This window comes from Suncus etruscus, chromosome 10 (assembly GCF_024139225.1).
Source record: "Suncus etruscus isolate mSunEtr1 chromosome 10, mSunEtr1.pri.cur, whole genome shotgun sequence".
Lineage (NCBI taxonomy): Eukaryota > Metazoa > Chordata > Mammalia > Eulipotyphla > Soricidae > Suncus > Suncus etruscus.
The window spans coordinates 80,505,836-80,528,282 of record NC_064857.1 but is presented as its reverse complement, the minus strand read 5'-3'; the positions used below and the strand labels follow the sequence as shown (position 1 = coordinate 80,528,282).

The window sequence follows — 22,447 nt, the reverse complement described above, 5'->3', positions numbered from 1 at the left end:
TCGAACCGAGGTAGCGCTTGCAAGGCAAGCACCTTACCTCTAGCACCACCTTCCCGGCCCCCATTTACTCTTGAGTTTGTTGAGTTTTTTTTTTTTTTTTTTTTGACGGAGGGGGGTTTGAGGGGTCTACAACCAGTTACGTTCAGGACTTCTTCCTGGTTCTACTCTTGGATCACCCCAATAGGGCTGGAAGGGTGGATGGGGAAACAGTACCACATAGGGTGTCAGGATTAAATCCAGGTCAGCCCCCAAGCAAGCCTAGTGCCCTACCCACTGTATTATCTCTCCAACCCATGTGTGTGTGTGTGTGTGTGTGTGTGTGTGTGTGTGTGTGTGTGTGATGGACCCTTGAATTCATCATACTATGCTAAGAATGTGTCAGAATCAGCAAGAGGTCAGAGAGCCGCTGTGCTGGGGTTTGTCAGACCCCTGCACAGACCTTAGCCTAGTTCCCCCCCCCCCCAGCTGCTTCTCCCCAAGGAAGGGACTGTCTGGTTTGCCCAGTCCCACTCAGTGCTCAGGATAAAAGGGATCTGTACCTGGAATGTGGCCCCTTAACATCACAGGCTCCCAGGGTAGCATGGGGCCCTTCCCGTTACAAGCCCCAGTGGGCACAGAGCAGAGGAACAGTCCCCAGGAGAAGACAAGCCCAGCTTCTCCTCTGTGATCACTATGCCCCTCCCCACACACACATGGGGCAAGGGGCCAGGTGGGTAGCCCTAGGACTTTGCAGCCTCAGCCCAAAATGGCTAGCCACAGAGATCAGGACCCCTGCCAAGCTCAGCATAGGGAAACTTCCCCAGCCCTAGCTGGCATTTCCGGCCCTTCCCTCCATCCCCAGTGGTTACCCCAAGGGAGCTCTTCCCTCCCTCCCCCACCCTACCTCAATGCCTTTCTCCTGTGCTGCCACTTGCCTCTATTCCAGCTTGGTGTGTTTGAGAGGAGTGAGAGGCAGGCAGGGAGGAAGGGGAGAGCCCAGGGGTCCAGGACCCCATACCAGCTTCCCTGGGAAAGAGTCCATTCCTTAAGGTGTCCTATCCTATCATGATGTGGCTAGAAAACCTGAAGGGGGGTGTCTGTGGTGTCCTCCTGGAGGATCCTGGACCTCAGCTGACACTCTCAGAAGGGTCCTGGGCATGTTGGGATGTGACACCCCCCAATCCAGGGAGAGGATATACTAGAGTGACTACTGGCAGCCTTAGTTTCCCTTCCATAAACTTTGAGCAGTTTAGCCATTTCAGGGCTAGGTGATGAGACACCAGTGGGTTCAGACCCTGTCCACATCCTGTTCACATCCAGTCCATGGAGGGGTCGGGGTTGGGCTCTGTGTGCTGCCCGGTTATGGAGTCAGCCTGAACCACATCTGTGCCAGAAATGGGCCAGGCCAGGAAATCCTGGGGCTCCCAATCTGCATCCCTGCCTTCCTCTCCATTCCAGGGTCCACAAGGGCCATCCTGAGACTACCCAGGGGACACAAGTGAAGGGTGGGGGCCGGACCCCTAAGCATCTCTGAGCAAGGGTAGGGAGGAGCCACACCTCAGTCAAGGCAGTTCAGAAATAAGAGCTCAACGGCCACACCCCTGGGCAGCAAGACTCTCCCAGTGGATGGGGCATAAATGATGTGACCTGTGACTTTACCTGAGGCTCTGACCCAGATGTCAACCCCACCCACCTCTGCAGAATCCTGATGGTCCGAGGGGTGGGGCCCGTGGGAGCCCCAGAGCCAAGGTTACTAGCCTTCCCCTCCACCTTGTGGTGCTAGGATCAGAGGGCACTGACAGATGGAGCTGCAGTCTCTCCAGGGTCACAGGGAGACAAGCCAGGAGGGCCTGGACTGGTGGGGAGTGGTGTGTGTGTGTGTGTGTGTGTGTGTGTGTGTGTGTGTGTGTGTGTGTGTGTGTGTGTGTGTATATGTGTGTGTGTGTGTGTGTGTGTGTGTGTTGGGGTGGAAAGCCTCAGGCTACCACTAGGTTTAACAGGCAAGGTAGGGAGCTGAGCCCAGCCTTCTGGGGACTGGGGATTCCCAAGGACTTCTTGAGGAGAGGCCGCTCTCAGGGCAGTCAAGTACAGTGGCCTAGGTTGAGCACTGCTAAGTTCCAGGGGGCGCCACACACAGATTTGTAGACAAAGGCCCATTCTCTCTCTTTCTCTCTCTCTCTCTGTCTCTCTCTCTCTCTCTGTCTCTCTCTCTCTCTCTCTCTCTCACTCACACACACACACACACACACACACACACACACACACACACACACACACTCATTCTGCTTTCACACGCCTGGAGAGCAGTTTCAAAGTTGTCTGTAGGGCACACACTTTCCCTCCGTCCAGATTTAAAAAAAACGGCAGCAGCAGAAGAAAGGTGTGATTGTGTGTGGGGCTCATTTACCTGGGAGCTAGGCTGCCATTTCCCTCCTTTTTTGGGTCTGCTCTGCTCTGCGCTTGTCCTTGGGCTTGGCCTCTGCATCCCAGGGCTGCATGGCCTTCTGATGTGGCCTTGGGGTACACATGAATAAATCTGAATCTGCCTGGAGAGGCCCCCGGGGTCCGAGTCAGTCCCACCCCACCCCCAGCAACTGCATCCAGAAACCCAGACGTGGGCTCAGACACGGTTTTCAGTGTGTCATGGGTCTGTGGCATTAGGAGTCATACTTGCTGGGTCTCTGAGGATACAGAGTCCTGGGCACCTCTGGCACCCGTGGCCCCGAAATAGCAGTAGGAAAGACTGAACAGGTAAAATGAGGATTTTGGACAAGGGGTCCTAAGCTGGTCTGACCTGTGTCCCCAAGCCTGGTAGAGGGGCCCTGAGTGTACCAAGATAGTATGGGAAGGGCCAGAGAAATAGCATGGAGATAAGGCGTTTGCCTTTCATGCAGGTTGGTGGTTCGAATCCCGGCATCCCATAAGGTCCCCTGAGCCTGCCAGGATTGATTTCTGAGCATAGAGCCAGGAGTAACCCCTGAGCACTGCCGGGTGTGACCCAAAAACCAAAAAAAAAAAAAAAAAGATAGTATGGGAATGTGGCCGGAGAGACCCCAGGATAGGGACCCCCCCCCCACACCCCCATGGGAGCACTAGGACTTCCAGATTAAGCCCCTGTAGTCTGAGCAAAGGAAACTTCTGGGTTCCAAGCTGAGAAGGGCCACAGGGGGGCTGGAGGACTGGGGAAGGGTCTGGTTTTCCATCCAGTGACCCCGGAGAGGCTGCTACACCATCGTCCCCCCAGAATTGAGGCCCTGTGTCTGGCCCTCACCTCCCTTCCCAAAGGAGGGCCAGTGGGGAAAAGGTCACAGGAAAAAGGGCTGCTGAGATAGGGGTGCCTGCCCTGGTGTTGGTCAACTGGGCAGAGAAGCCCCTGTAAGTGCCCCAAGCCTGGCCACATCCAGTGCCCCCTTCTTAGAGGCCACAGTGTCCATTATGTGCACAGCAGAAAGGTGGGCGGCACAGGGGAGGGAGAGGATGTGCTCCTTACTGGGGGCCCACATGGAGAAGAGGGGGAGGATGCACCCACTAGGGGGCACTGTCTCCTCTCCCCATCACCCAGAAGACCCTCTAGGGTGGCAGGACTGTGGCTGAGCTGTGGGAGTCCAAGGAGGGCCAGGCCAGGAAGAAGTTCTTCCTTCCTGGAAGAAGTTATGTTGAGGGCGGTTGTCAGAGAGGCAGCTTCTCCTCCTGCTCGCTTTGTCCCTGCACCAGGCAGGAGTCCCCACAAGCCCATCACTGTTCCTCCTTCCTCACACACACTTGAGGACTTCCCCACTTGGGTCTCCATGATGGACATGGGCAAATCCAGGTGGGGCTCCTGTAGGAGGCATGGGCCCTATACCCCTGGCTTGATGCTGAGTGGTCCCAGGTTCCTGTCACTGGTGGGCCAAGCAGAGAGATTAAAACTATTTCCTCGGGGCTCCTGTTTTGCTCATTTCCCCATATCACCTGCAGCATCAGGATGGTAAAGTCAGTGGGGCGAGAAGCTGTGAGATTTCATTTTTGGTTTTTGAGACACACCCAGCGACGCTCAGCGGTTACTTCTGCACTCAGAAATCAGTCCTGGCAGGCTTGGGGGACCACATGGGATGCTGGGGGTCGAGCCTGGGTCGCCCACATCCAAAGCAAATGGCCTTCCAACTGTGCTTGGATGCTAAATCCATTCGCTGGTTTCCACATTCAATCTTCAGAAATCAGACATACCCTGCGGCTTCAAGAGAAGTTCTCAGTGTACATACAAATGACATTGGAGGGAGAAGGGGGGAATCCCAAGAGACTGGAGAATCAGCTGCATCAGCCAAAAACAAACAAAAAAGCCAAAAGCAAACAAGACAAAAACAACAAACAAAACTCAAAACTTCAGAAGACAATGGAAAATAAAATACCTTGTTTTGGGGTCACATCCTGCAGTGCTCAGAGCTTTCTGGCTCTGTGCTCAGGAATCTGGGTGGGGCTGGGGGATCATATGGGATGCTGGGGCTTGATTCTGGATTCAGACACTTGCAAAGCAAAGCCAGTACCCTACTCACTGTACTATTGCTCTGGCCCAAAGTAAAATATTTTTATTGAGAGTGAGAAGACAAAGGCTTCTTGGGCAGCTGGGAGTCGAGACTATCTCAGGTGGAGAAGCAGGCACCCCGAGATGGAGAGTGAGCAGCGAAATAAAAGGAGTTAACCCCACACCTTTTTTAGATGGACACCTCAATGTGGGGAAGCTGTCCTGTTTCCTCTACACAGCTTTTTCTCTTTTTCTTTTTTTGTCATACCCGGCAGCACTCAGAGGTTACTCCTGGCTCTGAACTTAGAAATAGCTCCTGGGGGGCTGGGAAGGTGGCGCTAGAGGTAAGGTGTCTACCTTGCAAGCGCTAGCATAGGACAGACTGCTGTTCCCCCAGTATCCCATATGGTCCCCCCAAGCCAGAGGCGATTTCTGAGCACATAGCCAGGAGTAACCCCTGAGCGTCAAACAGGTGTGGTCCAAAAACCAAAAAAAAAGAAAAAGAAAAAAAAAAGAAAAAAAAAAGAAATAGCTCCTGGGAGGGCCAGAGAGATAGCATGGAGGCAGGGTGTTTGCCTTGCATGTAGGACAGTGGTTTGAATCCTGGCAGCCCATATAGTCTCCGAGCCTGCCAGGAGTGATTTCTGAGTGTAGAGCCAAGAGTAATCCCAGAGTACTGCAGATGTGACCCCAAAACAAAACAAAATAGCTCCTGGAGGGCTAGAGCAGTGGCGTGGAGTGGTAAGGTGTCTGTCTGCCTTGCTGGCACTAGCCCCTGGCGTCCCATATGGTCCCCCAAGCCAGGAACGATTTCTGAGCGCATAGCCAGGAGTAACCCCTGAGGGTCACCGGGTGTGGCCCAAAAAAACAAAACGAACAAAAAAAGCACAAAAAAAGTTGTGTGTCCCCCTGGCAGGCTAGGGGAACCATATAGGATGCTGGGAATCAAAGCACTGTCTGTCCTGCGTTGGCCACATGCAAGACAAATGCTCTACCACTGTGCTCTCTCTCCAGCCCCAGAGCTAATTCTCTTATAGGGCTTTGACAGTAAGATTTTCCCAAATTGCGTGCAAATTGAGCCTTTCTGTGTAGGTTGCTAAGGCATCGTCAGGCCTGAAGACACCGCATCCGTCATCTTTAGTTTCTGTAAGAACGTCTATTTTTCTGAGGCTGAGGGGCCCGAACTTCTGTGTCGTGCCTCATCTCCATCTCTAGAAAGCTCCATCCTTGCCTGTCTGGAGTTTCAGGTGGGTGATTATGCAACTTTTTGCTCTCCTCCCAGGCAAACGTTTGAGGCCCTGGCTTGGCTCACGCCACGTGTAGCAGGACTTGCTGGGAAATAAAAGCGGAAGCAAATCATTCCTCACAACACACATTGCAATCTGCATAGGACACTTTATGGGGCCTGAGTGATAGCACAGTGGGGACTGTGACCCTCCAATTTACACAGGCCATTTTGTCTTTTTTTGGGGGGGCTACATCTGGCAGCAATTACTCCTGACTCTGTACGCAGGAACCACTCCTGGCAGACTCGGACTACTATATAGGATGCTGAGGTTGGAACCCAGGTTGTCTATGTGCAAGGTAAATGCTCTTCCTACTGTGCTACTGCTCTGGACCTCAACGTGTACCACTTTCAATGTGTTTACTGCCATGTAATTCCTCTTCTGCACCAATTAAGGGTCTTGGCAGTGGGGTAGAGCTGGGGTGTCAGGGTGATGACCGCTGGGCACCTCTGCTGGGACCATAGCTGAGCTTCTCCAGTGTGTAAATGGGGAAATGGGGTTGGTGGGGAGAGGAGATGAAGATGGAGTAGGAGGGAGGCACCTTGTGGAAGCAAGGACCCTAGGAAGAGGCTGTGCTTTCCCTCCGTCAAGGCACCCTCAGCCCTCTGTGCCCAGTCCTCCAAGGATCCACTCGCCTCCCGCCACAAGAACAGATTACCCCGGCCACCACCCCATCACTGCCAGGCTCAGCCTCATGAGGATGGTCCCTGGGGCTGCTAGAGGCTCAGCTGGAGGAAACTTGGTGTGTTTGGTTTCAAGAAAGGCACAAGTCAACACTTCAGAGGAAAGCTCAGCCTTTTGCCTGTTAGAAACAGAAGGTGCAGAGGCTCTGCAGATGCTGAGTTGGTCACGAAGGGGAGAGATGGCATTGGTCATTTCACAGTCACCAGCCAGAGTGAAAGTGCCGTCCCTGCACTTTTCAAGGGACCTCAGAGGACTCACAGGCCCAATCATTAGAGGAAAGATTGCCCAGACAGACAGGCAGAGGTGGCACCTGCCTGCCTAGTCTGGCCCCAGCACTGGCCCTTCTGTAGGAAGGAGCTCTGGTCTTGGTGCCTGTCAGGGGCAGTCCTGGATCTGCTGCAGGAGGATGCAACTGACGTATTGGTAGATGCGTTGGATATGTGACTATGCAGCCTTTCCAGAGAGGCCATCTCAGGGGGACACGATGGTCCAGAGGGAGGCAGGCACAGGAGGGGCTAGTTCTGACCCTGTCTGACCACAGTGTCCTCTGCATGCAGAGCAAATCCAGCACAGAAGCAGTGAAGTGAGACTGCAAAGGGGCCCAGAGGAGAGCTGGGCATGCATGGCTGTGAGGGGTTTACTCTGCTTCCACCAGAAGTACCTTCTGGTCCCCGAAGTGTCCTTCTCCAGTGCAGGGACCAAACATGTAGCTCATCCAGGGCTTCTAAGTTATCAAGAAATCCGGAATGAAGAGGAAAACATTTTCCACCTCGTGTGCCCATGGAGTCAGGCAGACCAGCCTTCTCTCTCCCCAGTGTCTGGGTGGCAGGGAAAGATTCTGATTTCCAAATGCAGCTTTTCACTTCCATTGATGCACACGGAGGAGATGAACTTAATTTGTGCTCGCTTCCAATTTCATTCTGGCTATAACTCCAAGGACACATCAAGAGGGGAGGCTAGGCTTCATTCAGGGGGCCCGAATACACCCCTTGTACCCCACCATGGTGAACATGCCTCAACCCCTCCATAACCCTCTCACTTGCTTCTCACGCTGATCAATTAGTGTTGATGGAAAAACACAAGCATGCAATACACTAAAGTAAAAAAAAATTTTTTTTGAACATGCCAAAAAAAAAAAAAAAAAGGCAAAAAGGGTCAGGGAGGCATGATGAGGCGTGAGTTTTCTGAGCTTTTGTTAGGTTGGAGCTTTTAGGTTTGCAAAGAAACTGCATGTGGAACATGAAGTTTTCACATTTATTAATATTTGCTATCTCCCCCCTCCCCCCCTTTGCATGACCACCTTAACTGAGTCACCTATGACCATGGGCACCAGGGCTCTGGGCCCCGGAGGGTGTGCAGGGAACACATGTGGGCTCTCCGTGAATGTGCACGGCCTCTCCCCTGACGAATGCCACCCAGAAACTAGCTAGCAAGAAACACCGGTTGTCCATTGGCTGGGCCTAGTCGGCATCCATAGTGAAAAGCTGGATGTTCTGTGGGTTCCAGTAGAGGCCCACAGCTGAGTGGTAGACCAGGGACCACACGTAGGGGATGAAGAACTCCTCGGGCTGCTCCTCCTCCACATACTTGAATTTCAGCTCTGGGAACTTCTGCAAGAGAAAGAAACGAGGTGCATTAGGTTCTCTAGGTTCAGGGCAAATTGGCCTGGGCTGTTGCATTAAATAATTAACGATGGGGCTGGATGGTGGAGGATGCCATCCAGCCCACGTGGCTCTGCAACCTCCATGCAGCCGGCGAGTTCCAGGCCCAGGTGAAATTACTCACTCACACGCAGCCATCAGGAAGAATCATCTTTATTCATGCCCTTGCCACCACAGGTGTGTGGCCTATGTCAACCTTTTAAGCACAGCTATATTTTGCTAGCCCTGCATCTTATCTCCTGTTAGCCATCTTCCCTTTGGGCTCCATGCGGCCCAAAGATCCAAAAGCCAGGAAGCCAAGCCGGGCCAAGAGAGAAACGGCAAAAGGCCCGAATCCCCTGGCTCAGAGGTTATCTATCCTTTTCCAGACCCCTCCCAGAAATGGGAGGTCTTGCAGGTAGTTACACCTATAATCCGGTTCCCAAAACTCCTCCCAGATATGGGTGGGTCTTGGGGTACACCACACTGGGCCACCTGGTGTGAGAGCAGGAGTGGAACCCCCCAAGGGCTGAATGAGCTCAAGTCCCCATGGGCAGGTCCCCAGGCATCCTAGTTGGTGAGTGTCACACTGGGGGGCTGTGTGCTGAAGATAGGAGGCTGTGACTAGTGCAGGCCCTGACCAGGACAGGCGAGGCCTCTTGAGCTTCTCTGACAGCCCCTGATCTGCTGAGGGGTCCTGAGCCTGGCTAAGACATTGGGGCTCCCTTACATCTGTCCTACGACTGGCTGTCAGCTCTATGCTGGCCTCAGTCTCCTGGTATCTGAGAAGTCTGCCTGGATGTATGGGGAGGTCATGGGCCTCTTTCTTCCCTGGCCCAGGTGAGTCCTTGAGGCCACTGGCCCCCAGGGGCAAGCACAGCCTTTTCGGTCATAGGCCTGTCTCATGCAGCATAGGGCAGTGCTTGGTCCATTGCTTCCCTCCACTGTCCTTCCTGCCCATCTTAGACTCCTTCCATGAGCTGGTCGGCAACTCAGGCCAGGCAGGCACTGTGGGCACAGGGCCCTGTGACAAGAGGTTCCTGGCTACATGGTTCCTATCTTGGGGAGATCTCGGGGGTGAGTGGGGCTAGACACCAAGAACCAGCAGCAATAATGAGGCAGCCCTGGACCGATCCTGGAAGGATGAGCTTCTCCAGAGCCTGAGGGAGGAGGGGGCAGGCTGATGGTGGGAGCACAGAGACAAGAGCTGCCACAGGCTGAGGAGGGACTATGGGGGTACGTTCCACAATAGATAGAGATTTGGGGTGGGGTGAAGGCAAGCAAGCCTGACTTATGAGGACAGTAATGGTCGGAAATACAGGGAAGGATGGGAGGAGTCACAGGGAGGTACACTTGCGTGTACACACATGCACACATGCACGCACTGGGTAGAAAGTCAGTTTGGAAAGTGACACTGGAGAGAAAGCGGAGTGGGGAGGTAGCTTGCACTCGACCCACTCAGGTTCTATACCTGGCATTCTCCAAGCCCAAAAGGAGTAATTTCCGAATGAAGAGCCAGGAACAACTTTTGAGCACCGCTGGGTGTGGCCCAAAACAAAGAAACAATAAGACCCAGAAAAGTGACATCAGGGTGCTGGAGTGATAGTTGGAAGGGAGCTAGCCCTGCATGTAACATCAGGCAAGATGGGGCCAGGGTTGGGGGGGAGATCTAGAGGGGAGGGAAAACAGCAAACCTAGACTTGTGGATAGAATCTTTCCAGCCAGGTTACCGAAACCCAGTCCGAAGTCCCCCCTGGTGGGCTGACACTACGCAGCTTTGCCCTCTTGGCTTGGGAGAAATTCACATGATTCAGTCGGAAAGAGTAACACGTTTGGGTCAGAGTGGCTAGTTGTACAGCAGGCAGGTCACTGTGCATGCGGTAGACCAGGGTTCGAATCCCTATGATTCTTGAGTGCAGCGAAAGCCCCTGTGCAATCGCGTATGTTTCAAGGCCCTTCCACTACACCCCCTACCGCCACCAAAATGTAGCAGGCCAGACACTCTCAGATCAGACACAGCAGATGTGAGAAAGGTCCCTCCTCATTCTGGCTCTAGAAAACATATTGCAACCACCCTCCCACCCACAAAGACTCTGTCTCTCAGTGGCTAAACTTGACTTCTCCAACCAGAAAAAAAACTAAAGTAGGCTTTTTAAAACAGCACATGAGCGGGCCAGAGAGATAGCATGGAGGTTGGGCATTTGCCTTGCATGCAGAAGGACGGTGGTTGGAATCCCGGCATCCCATATGGTTCCTAGAGCCTGCCAGAGTGATTTCTGAATGTAGAGCCAGGAGTAACCCCTGAGCACTACTGGGTGTGACCCAAAAACCAAAACCCAACCCCCCCCCAAAAAAAAAAAAACAAAAAAAAAACAGCACATGAACTTAGGGAGAGGACTCAAAGAACCAGAAAACAGGCTGTGCAGGCGAGACACCTGGGCTTCATCCCTGGCACTGCACAGACTGGGATGCCTCTGACTGTGGCCCTCAAACTAGCCCACATCAAGTCAAGACACTGGGTGTACCCGGCCCTGGGGCACTGCCCCTGGCCATGGTGCCATTGGCCATATGGCAGGGATGGTCTTGCATAGCTAGAAGTAAGTGGCACCCTTTGCAGCCGCTCCGAGTACCCATATGGTGCCCATGGTGCCTGTACTGGGTTGGAGGAGCTGTTTCCCTGGCTCTCTGAAAATAAGTGAGCTGCTAACTATGTTTTTCAGGTTGCTGTTAGGCACTTTCCACCAGCCTGAAGAAGCCCAGAAAGATGTGTAGGGTAGATTAGAAAGCCAGAAAGGCCAACAGCCACTACTGAATGCCCATGATGGGGAGGGGACCTGGATGCTCCTCAAATCTCCCAAATGAGTGCCCATGATAAAGGGGGATGCGGACCCTCCTCTTCCACCCACTGAGTGTCCGTGACAGGGAGGGGATGCAGACCCTTGCCCACCTACCAGCAGTAGGTTCAACTGTGGCCAACAACCAGCAAAGGCTTAACAGACTTTCTGAAAAGTTCTCTCCAGAGTGAATGACACAGAAAACAAGGGATCCAAACTTCAACAACTGAACTTAAAAGGTGCCTGCGGTGGTGGCAGTGCTAGAACATGGTATGGAGCCAAATATGAATAACTTTGTAAATCATGGTGCTTTAATTAAAAAAAAGAAGGGTTGGGATCTTTTAAAAAACATAAACATTTTTTTTTTTTTTGGTTTTTGGGCCACACCCGGCGGTGCTCAGGGGTTACTCCTGGCTGTCTGCTCAGAAATAGCTCCTGGCAGGCACGGGGGACCATATGGGACACCGGGATTCGAACCAACCACCTTAGGTCCTGGTCGGCTGTTTGCAAGGCAAACGCCGCTGTGCCCCCATTTTTTATTGGGGGCGGGTTGAGCCACACCTGGCAGTGCTCAGGGGTTACTCCTGACTCTGCACTCAGAAATTACTCTTGGCAGACTCGGGGGATCATATGGGATGCTGGGCATCAAACTTGGGTTGGCTGTGTGCAAGGCAAACGCCCTACCCGCTATGCTATTGCTCTGGCGACAAGACTTCCAAATCTGAGAAAAAGAGAGAAAGCCTTCTTTGTGTGTGTGGCTTTGAGGCCACACCCATGATGTTCAGGGGACCATATGAACGGGCCTCCTGCACATTGCAGAGACCATCTCTTGGCAAGCCAGAGAGACAGTACAATGGGTAGGGATCTTGCCTTATATGTGACAACCCAGGTTCGACCCCGGCATCCCATATGGTCCCCTGAGCACCTCTTGAATTGATTCCTGAGTTCAGAGCATTGCTGGTTGAGGTCCAGAAACCAAACCCAAAACAACAGTTGCAACACAGGAAGACCAACTCCCTAGGCCAAGACACAGGGCTTTATTAGTATCAAGTGGACGCTGGGGACATGCATTTTCTGCTGGGGTGGTGTTTTGTGGTGCTTGGGAGCAAATCCCAGGTGTTACTCTCCTTTTCTCCCTCGCCCTCGCTCCCCCCCAAACACACAGAGCAAGGGCTCTACTGCAGCTCTGACCTTGTATCAGGGGACATGCTTTGTCTTACGATTCAGTCTCGGAAATGTCCCAGTCAGCATGTCCGAATCTCGGTCCCCTCCTCTGGGTTCCTTGTCCAGCTGGGAGCACAGGGACACTCTCCCTGATGGCCAGGGGCCCCAGCTCAGGGCTCAAGTAGGTCTCCCTCCCCACCCCAGTAATGCTGGCTCCCCCTGTGACATGGGGTGGCTGTGCCTGAAGTCCCTCGAGAGCTCTAGGGAAGTGAGGGGGTGCCCCCAGGGAGGACAAGGAGGGGCTAGCGGGGCTGGAGAGATAGCAATGGAGGTAAGGCATTTGCCTTGCATGCAGAAGGTCGGTGGTTCAAATCCTGGCACCCCATTTGGTCCCCTGAGCCTGCCAGGAGCAATTTCTGAGCAGAGAGCCAGGAGGAACCCTTGAGCGCTGCCAGTTGTGATCCAAAAACAAAAACAAAAAAACAGAAGAACAAGGAGGGGCTGGCAGAGGGCAGGGTGTAGGCACCTTGGGCCAGGGCCCTGTTCTCTTCCCCAGAGTATTGCTCTGGGTCCTGGCGGTGCACCGGGAGCGAAACCATCTCTCCAGCCTGGAGTCTGGTCTGAGTCCAGAGTGCTTGACAACAAACTAGCCTGTTGTTTTGAGCTTTGGAGCCAGAGGTAATGCTAGACTCTCAAGCTGGGCCGGAATGCTTTTTATCAGCCCCAGTGAATCAACCCACCACAGTGGGACATCCGGACGCCAGGTCCCGAGACAAGTAAAGGTCTGATTTGGTAGTGGGGACTCGGGCCCTACCCAGCCGGCTGGGCACTTTTAAGGGCTGTCTGCTGTCAGTCACCATGCGCTGCAGGGCCACCACAGGAAGTTTTGCGAACAGATGGAAGCTCAAATGCAATCACTTTATGACCACAGAGTTCAATGACATTTTTCCTCTTCCACCGAAAGATCACCCAGATAGTGCCAGAAACTCGAGCAAGCACCTGGCTTGGCTCCAGGTAGCTCAGCACGACTTGGACCCCAATAGCCATACGGCAGGAGGACAAACCACCTCAAGGGCCACTACTGAGTCCCGGGGAGAGAGGGGGTTGGGCAGGCACAGGGAGCGGGGAAAGCCACAGTGACATCCAGATTCGGGCCCAAGGTACCGGGGTGGTACTGACTACCAGGGCTCTTTGCCTCTGTGTGTGGGGGGAACAACAGAACCAGAGTCTCCCCAATGCTCCTCCTCACAGCTGGACCCATAGATGTGTAGCTCTGGTGCTTAAAGGGATGGTTTCCTTCCCACTACATCGAAATGAGTGATGGACAATGCCTGAGGCTCAGAGGAAAGAAAGGAAGGTAGGGTGCCATGCTAAGCTCTACCAGGCTCATTGGGAGGAGAGAAGTGGGGTGTAGGGCTGCAGGGGAGCTAGCTATCACCAGGAGAGATTAGGGATCCTGGGAGACACAGGGAAGCAAAACTCCCACCTCTGCCCAGTCAACATCCGTGAGACTGCTAACCTAACTGATGTTTGCATTAATGTGTGGATGAACGGAGCTTTCCCGAAGGATGTGAAGGAAGCTCTGGTCTCTGTGGGGTCATGCAGAGTTCTGGGGTGGTGGTCGGAGGTTCCAGTCAAGGGGGGTGCCTGGGATGGGGCCCTAGGAGAAGGCATGTGTGTAGGTTCAGAGCGGCTACGTTGACTTCATTTCTTTTGGGGGTTCTGCTAGTGGAACTCAAACTTGGGGCTTCGCACTAGAGCTACATGCCAAGCCCAGTCCAGGTGATTTTAGCCTTTGCCACAGTCTATCACAGAGACAAGGGGTAGAAAATCCCAGTGGAGTCAAGTAGAGGCTTGGGGTTGGAGGTGTGAGTGAACAGGCACCTAGTTCTGCAAGGAGTCACCTTTCCGGAGTGGAAAGAACAGCCTAACAGCCTGCTGCGGGATTGAGTGGCCTGATTCTTGAGTCAGTGCTCAGGAATTCAGGGAGCATATTGGGCCCCAGCTGAGTGCTCCCCAGAAGTGCATTTCCTGGAGCCCCGTTTGGGATTTGTGAGCAGGGCCAGAATCTCGGTCTCTGTTCGGCACATTCCCACGTGTGTCATCGGTGAACTCAAAGCACTGAATGGCTTCCTTCCCCCACCTTCTTTCCCCCTCATGAGGCCCAACTTGGGAAGCAGCAAGCCCAAAAGAAAGGGAAAGAGCAGCAAACCCCAGAACACTCCACAAGCTACGGTGGATCCAGCCTGAAGCAGTCTCACCTGGATTCCACTCAAGGACAGTTTCAGGATCATATGAGAAGCACCAAAACTATGTAGACAAGCCGGGCGGTGGCGCTAAAGGTAAGGTGCCTGCCTTACCTGCGCTAGCCTAGGACGGACCGCGGTTCGATCCCCCGGCATCCCATATGGTCCCCCAAGCCAGGAGCGACTTCTGAGTGCATAGCCAGGAGTAACCCCTGAGCGTCACCGGGTGTGGCCCAAAAACCAAAAAAAAAAACAAAAAAAAAAAAACTATGTAGACATGAGGTGGAATAGTGGGGGAAGTGGGACCCTGGGGCCAAGAAACTAGATCTAGGTCGGATCCAGATCTAGATCTTGAAAGATCCACATTATGTTCTTGAGCCATATTCCTCAGATGTGCTGAACCACAGAACCAGAGCATCAAAAGGGATTCAACAACTCTTCCCACAAAGATGAATCTCTTACAGAGGGATGGAGGACCAAAGCCACACAGCAGGGGTTTGGGTTTCTGCCCTGTGTGCGGCAATCCTGATCCTTGGCACCACAAATGGTTTTCTGAGTGATCCTGAGAAGGGAGCCAGGAGTAAACCCTGAATACACCCCTCGCCCTAAGCCCCACAACCCTTAACATCTAAGACATGGCCAAGTTAACTGAAGCCCACTTTATTGAGTTTTGGGGTGTCTTCTTTTTGGGCCATACCCAAGGTGCTCAAAGGCTGTCTGCTCAGGAGTGATCCCCTGGTAGTGCTCCAGGGAGCATAGTTGGTGCTGGATTCAGACCAGGTTCACAGTCGACTGAGTTGCAGGCAAGGTGAGTGTCTAACCTCCTGTACTCTCTCTCAGGCCCCTAAAACATACTTTAAATGACAAGTGTCTCCATTTGCTTTCCCAGAAAACTGCTTCAAGACGGCAAACAGACATAAATCTGCACCAAACCCCCACGCTTTCAAATTCAGGCAGGCCTGTCTTCTTTGGGAACAAGAAGACATTTTGGAAAAACATGCGACTGGAGCTTCCCAAAGTCGGTAAACGCACTATTGACCTAGCTCGGAACTTGGGCTTGGTGACCGAGCCACACGGGATGTTATCTGAGTGGGTCCTTCCAACTCATAAAATAGCCATCGGCTGTCAAATGTGCAATCGGCTGCCAGGCTCAAGGCAGGAGATAAGCAGTGAGCACGGACGGAAAGAACTAATCAAAGCTGTTTGTCTGACTTTTCTCAGGGAAAACAGGAAGGAGTAAAGACAGGGCCAGTGGGCGGGTAGGCGGGTGAGAAGGCAGGAGGGGACAGAGAAGGAGGCCAGGACAGCGGGGGACACACGGCAGGGATACCCTGAGAATACCTCTTGTGCCCAGGACCCAAAGCCCCAGTCCTTGGGTCTTGGGACAGCACGGGCCACCCTCCAGCCTGGACCATCACCCCAGCTCATGCGGGCTGTGCTCTGCTCACTGTAGAAATGGGAGCCCTGTCTACGGCATCTCTTCCTGGGCAGGTCTGAAGATAGTTGGTATGTTGACCTTCAAAAGCTTTGAAAATCTGAGATGGAATAAAAAACAAAAATGTGGGGCCGGAGAGATAGCATGGAGGTAAAACGTTTGCCTCGAGGACGGTGGTTCAAATTCCGGCATCCCATATGGTCCCCTGAACCTGCCAGGAGCGATTTCTGAGTGTAGAGCCAGGAGTAACCCCTGAGCACTGCCAGCATGACCCAAAAAACCAAAACAAACAAACAAACAAAAAACCCCAAAAGTGCCAGCTCACACCTGAGCCAATCAAAGCCGGTTTGGTGCCACATTCTAAGTGCATCTCTGTGGCCCAGTAAGGCCCCATTTTCTCCTTCTCACGTCTGGTGCTCAGTGGGAGGTACTGTGTGGTGTGAGGAATCCAGTCCCCAGTATCTGGGTGTTGAAAATGGTGTAAAGACACAAAATACAGCTGCACAAACATTCCAGGGGGTGCCATGGTGGGCGTGTAGGGGGTGATGGCAGCCTATGACAATTCCCCCAACAAAGGACACAGATCCCTCTTTTTGTTTTGCCTTTTTTTTGGGGGGGGGGTTTTGGGTCACACCTGGAAGTGCTCAGGGGATACTCCTGGCTCTATGCTCAGAAATTGCTCCTGGCAAGCACGGGGGACCATATGGGACACCGGGATTCAAACTGATGACCTTCTGCATGAAAGGCAAACGCCTTACCTCCATGCTATCTCTTTGGCCCCACAGATCCCTCTTTTTGTGTACCTTTCCAAACACTTGAGAGGGAAAAAGTGGGCCTGGGCATACCACACTCAGCTGGTGTCACCTGTTGGAGATACAGTCACTTCCCCACATAGCTGAGCCTGCTGGACACCTGGGAAAGAAGAGTGCTGACCACAGGGCCTGGGTGTTACTGCCACTGCCAGATGAGGATGGGCAGGAGGCCCTGGGTGGAGGTCATAAGGCTGGTCACAGCCCAGCTAGGCAGGACACGGACTCTCCCGTCCTTCAAGCTGCCACAGAGCATGGGCTGGACATAGGCTCTGATGGCTTCCTGGGGGACTGTCATAGATATAGTCTAAAAAGTGTCCAAGAAGTGGAGATAACACAGGGGTTCCAGCCCTAGTTCCATTGTCAGCACTGCATAAGGGCAAGAGACTTATCCGTGTTCTCTCTCTTGGGCCCTAGGCAGCATGAACTTCAGGGGCAAGGCTGGGAGATGGCCCAGTGGCACAAAAGATGCTGTACATCCCAGTCCTGTTCTGGGGTCTTTGGGGAGGAAATAATCTTGAATAATCAATCCTTATTGAGTGGGTGCACAAGTCCTTTCCTGCTGCCAGGGTGCATTCCTTGGCAAGCACAACTAGAAAGATGGGTAGCAGCCCACCTTGATCTCCCTGCCAGCAGTCCATTGTCCTGCAGCTGGGGGGTGCCAATCTGCATCCTGGTGTGCCCCAAGCATTGCAGCCAGTCCCATGGCTTCAGGCAGCTTTCTAGCAGGCCACAGGGAGCCACTGCCCAGTGTGTGTGTGTGACTGTATAGGGGGCTCGGGGCCCATCTGGGCAGCGCCACACTTAGTCTTGTCTGAGTAAGACCATGGAATGGCCCTAGAAGAAGCTCAAGGTCAGTTAGTAGGCAGCTGGGAAATTGGGGGCTCCTCCCCTCTCCCTTTCATTTTCATCTTGCCCACCCCTCCCAAACCAGATCACAGCATAAAGGTGAGTGGAACATCTGTAATGCAGGGCCCTACAGCAGTTCCCAAACACGGCCATGTCGAAGAGGGCAGAGTTTGAGATCTTGTAACATGGGTGCTAATTGTTTCAAGTTTACATACTTCACTATAGAAAGATACATCGCTTATCTCCTAACTTACTTTCAGGGACTGGCCATGGATAACTCAATTTGCCATATGCTGCAAGCATGAAAATTAAATAAGGCTGGAATGTGCCTGCAAAATATTCACAGGACATTTTAAAGGCTATCTCTAAGAGAAATTCTAAATTTAAATAATCAACATGTTGCAATTTAAGATACAGATAAAGGAAACATTTAAAAATTAAACTTTTGGGGGGTTAATATTTGAGGTAAATTTTGGGAAAAAAGAATGCAGAATATACATTTAAAAAATAAAATTGAGGGGGCTGGAGAAATAGTACAGCAGGCTGGGCCCTTGCCTTACACATGACTAACCCAGAGATTCAATCTCCAGCACACTGCATAGTCTCTGAGCTCAGGGATGGAGAGACAGTACAGCAGGTAAGGAGGTTGCCTTGTACGTGGCAGATCCACGTTTGATATCCAGCATCCTATCTGGTTCCCCAAACACCGGCGGGAATGATGCCTGAGTGTAGAACCAGGAATAAGCCCCAAACACCATTCTGTGCAGCCCAGAGATCAGAATATTTAGAAATAATATCAGAAAACAAGAAAGAGGGGCCAGAGAGATGGCATGGAGCTAGGGTTTTTGCCTTGCATGCAGAAGGATGGTGGTTCGAATCCCGGCATCTCATATGATCCCCTGTGCCTGCCAGGGGCAATTTCTGGGCATAGAGCCAGGAGTAACCCCTAAGTGCTGCTGGGTGTGACCCAAAAACCAAAACCAAAACCAAACAAACAAACAAATAAAAAAGTAAGCCAAAACAACTAAGTTCTTTTCTGAAGAGAATGAGAGTCTACACAACGTGATGCAAATGGGTTCCAGTGCTTTTCAAAAGATGTTTCACTTTCTGAAACAGCAGTGGAAGGACACAACGTGTATTGGAGATGGTCATTGTGGGAGGGTCTCTGTGGCATCTCCCCTCCTAGCGAACACATGAAGCATCTTCTGAGGAGGAACGGTCCGAAGATATGACTCCTGACTATGCCTCGGGCAAAATGCTTGCTCCCTCAGACTCTACCAAACTGTGTTTGCATTTACACTTGAATTCTAAACCCAATGCTTCCTTGCGTGGCACCTCAACACACAGGAGGACAAACAAATCTCTGGTGTGGCTGCACCCAAGGTGGGGACAGAACCAAGACCCCCACATGTGGGGCCAGAGCTATAGCACAGCAATAGGGCATTTGCCTCACATGCAGCTGATCCGGAACCAACCTGGTTCAATCCCTGGCATCCCATATGGTCCCGAGCCTGCCAGGAGCAATTTCTGAGTGCAGAACCAGAAGTAACTCCTGAGTGCTGTGGGTATGGCCCCCAAACCCCACCCCACAAAAAAATTTAGACCCACATGGATGGCTCTGGGCTACTGCTGGTTGGTTGTCTTGGTGGTTAGGCTGCAGGGCCTCAGAAGGGGCTGAGTGGCAGGGAATGGGGGGGGCCTAAGCTGGAGGCCTACCTAGTCCCATCTAACACCCAACATTTAGTTCAGGGACCTGCCCCTGTGCCCAGAGCAGAGAGAAGATAGCAGTGATGCCAGGGTCCACTGGTCACTTCCAGCCTCAGGTGTCCAATCTCTGCTCTCCCCTGCTATCCAGACATCCCAATATGTACGCCTACACCTTAGCTGACAGATTACCAAAGCAACCTGTGCTCCCTCAAATGCCCAATATGAGAATAAATGAAGTTACAAGGGGGGGCCACTTCGTGTCAGCAGATGACTTAGTGTCAAAAGGAATCTGTAGTGGAACCTCCTATGCTGAGCAGGAGGGCAGTGAGGATGCCTATATGTGAAGTGCCTGGGATGGGCACAAGCAGGGATGAATCCCTGTGTTGCAAGTCAGCTCCTGAAGAGGTTGACTGATGGAGGGATGGAGAATGAGGTCTTTCCCCTCCAGCTCAGAGCACGCGTCTGCCACCCCGTCTAGCCTACGGTTCTGAGGTGAAATGGCAGGTAAACAGCTGGCAGACAGTCAGGCTTGTGGAAATATTAGCTTTATTCGGTGGACAAGACTGAAGTCCAAAGTCTCAGCCTTAGTTCCAGCAAAAAGCCTCTCGCCTTCCACAGACCCTTGTTTTTATCCCCCAGAATCAGGTACCACCCAATGGTGGGATCAGATACCACCCAATGGTAGAAGCAGAATCAGGTACCACCCTAGGGTGGGGGCAGAATGCCAGGTCACACCCTAGGGTAGGGCACAATCACCAATCAGGGTAGGGTCAGTAACATAATAATCCCATAAAATATTTACATACACAACATCCCCGGAGCTTTACCCACTTCCTCTTATTGCCCGACAGCTCTACCACGAGGGCTCCTGAGGCTTCTGCCAGCTCTGAGCCTTTGGAGGCAGCGCATCCAGGCTGAGGGACTCCTCGCAATGAAGGAAGTCTCGTGTCCTCCTGGGGAGCTGATGCTACTACTCAGCTCATCCATGAAGCCCTGCCTGGTCTGCTCCTTACCCACTGCCTGCCCACCCACAGGCTTCTGTCTATGCCCAAATGGGACACGGGTCTGCGGATAGAAGTGGCAGAATAGACTGGTAGGAAGGCAGGATGTCACCTGTGGTACAGGAATCAGACCTCAGAGCCCTTGAGAGGGGGCTGCGATGAGGAGGAGAAAAGAGAACAGGGAACATGGCACTGGCCTGATCAAGTATTAAAGGAGAGGCATGTTCCTGTACGAGCGATGAGACCTGGCCAGCCAGCCAGGCCACTCTGCATTTTCAAGAACGTCCCCAGCACCAGTTCCGAGTGCCAAGCACAGGCTCACAGCCACTGCCCTATGGTTTGTACCATCTCCAGAACTGAGTCATATGATGCCAAGTGAGCGCCGTCCCCAGAGCTTGGTCCCTGAGAGTCCCGCAGACAGATTATCATTGTCCTCGGGTGACAAGAAAAAGGGAAGGAAAGAGGGAGATAAAAAAAACAATAACTAAGAACTCTGTGGACTTCCCCATGACTACTCCAGCTGGAGACAGCAGGGCTGACGGCTCCACCAAGATTTTTCTCAAGCAAGCAGGGAGATCAGCAGCCACCAAAAGAGGGACCTGAGGGATGTTAAAGGGGGTAAGGCACTTGCCTGGCACAATGCCCCATCAAGCTCAGTTCAAGTTTTGGCACCACCTGGGTCCCCAGACACTACCAAGAGTGACTTCTGGGTACCGAGCCAGGAGCAAGCCCTGAGCACAGGTAGGTATAGCCTAACTACCCTTCATGTACCCCCACCCCCAAATAAAATGACTCCATGAGCAAGTACAGGAGAGAGGAGTGATGGGAAGTATAGTGTGGACTTGGGAAGGGAGAAATTACTGAAACCAGGGGTGCACCAAGAAAGCTCCATGGAGGCGGTGACACAGGGTATGGGCAGAATTTGGGCAGCTGGGAGAGGAGGAGGGGCACGTGGGCAGGGAAAGGGCAGATGCCAAGGCTAGAGGCAGAAAGGCACAGGGAGCCCCAGAGGAGTGGGCCACGATGATCAGGGATGCGGAAGGAAGCATGTAAGGCAGGTCCCGAGACTTCCTAGAGGGGTCCAAGCCAGGCCTTTAGGAGTCCTTGGCCTGCATCGCAGGGTGACTGTGGGAGACAGGAGGGTGACCAGAGGAAGATATGGCAACTCTCCAGGGCTGGAAAGCAGCAGCCCCAGAAGAGGAGTCCCAGAGCCTCAGTCAAATTTCATCCCTGATCCCCGGTGACCTTTGTTACTTTTGTTTCCCACTGGAAACAAAGGGGCAGACAAACACAATTCGGTTTCCACCCTCTGTCTGGCTCCATTCTAATGAGCCTTTATCTCTGCTACAAGGCTCGCCTCCTAGACGGCCTGGGCTGGACCTCACCAGGCCTTTGTGTGCGTGTCAGCCAGAGTGGCCTGGACAAATCCCGAGGAAGCGCCTTCCCTGGCGGCTGGTGCAGATGGAGCTGTCTGCGGAGGGGGTCATGCCGGAACTGCCCTGCCTTAGTCCAGAGAGTTCAGGAAGGGGCCAAGAGAGGTTCTGGTGGGGGGAACTCGACACTATTTCTGAAGGGGGAGCCTCTGCTCAGTCCTGTTCACCCCAACCAGTCAGATTGGACAGAAAGAGACAGGGGCCGCTAGCAGTGCTGGACTTTGGGTGGGAGTTGAGGCCGTGTGCCTTTGTCCAGCTCAAGTCCAGGATCTGCTGGCCCTGGAAGGAATCTGAGCAGCCCTGAGTCTGGGATTGTTCTGGCCGGACCCTTCCTGTCTGGGGAACCAGCACCCTCTTAGGGTTCCAGGGATAAGGGTTTTCATGGAACGAACCCCTGGGGCTTCAGGCCAATGCCACAGGACGCTCCATTTACTGTATGGCACATGCTACTTGCTGAATGTGCCCATGTGCTCATATCCTTGGAACACTTGGGGGGGGGTAAGGAGAACTGCTTCCAGGAGGGGAGGGCCAGTGTCGTGCACCCCTTTAAAACTGAGCATCAGCTTCCACCCTAGGATCTCATCTCATCTCATCTCATCTCATCTCATCTCACCGCCTTTCTCTTTCAGGTTTGGAACTCAGGGCAGACACAGAACAGAGACCTGGAGAAGACTACCTACCACTGCTCAGAGAGCCACAAGGCCAGAGCAGGTACTTTCTGGATCTGGAAAGTTCTTTTTTTCTTTTCCCTTTTTTGTTTTGTTTTGTTTTGGCCACACCAGGAAGTATTCAGGGGTTACTCCTGGCTCTAAGCTCAGGAATCTCTCCTGGCAGGGTGCAGAGGACTATATGGAATGCTGAGGAATTGAACTCTGACTA

The 22,447-nt window shown here is 52.8% G+C and overlaps 2 protein-coding genes across 3 annotated transcripts in view; both read right to left on the bottom strand.

Annotated features, from left to right (window-relative positions):
* SMAD2 (SMAD family member 2) overlaps positions 1 to 12,076 on the bottom strand; it is a 961,241-nt gene extending 949,165 nt beyond the window's left edge. Inside the window, exon 1 of the mRNA XM_049781559.1 lies at positions 12,067 to 12,076. The gene's annotated coding sequence lies outside the window, so the exon portion shown is untranslated. The remainder of the gene's footprint in view (positions 1 to 12,066) is intronic.
* The window catches only part of DYM (dymeclin), a 340,760-nt gene continuing 326,144 nt past the window's right edge, over positions 7,832 to 22,447 (bottom strand). For both annotated transcript variants that reach the window (XM_049781531.1, XM_049781532.1), the window contains one exon: positions 7,832 to 8,060. In XM_049781531.1, coding sequence (XP_049637488.1) covers positions 7,911 to 8,060 — 150 coding nt within the window. In that variant the 3' untranslated portion in view covers positions 7,832 to 7,910. The remainder of the gene's footprint in view (positions 8,061 to 22,447) is intronic.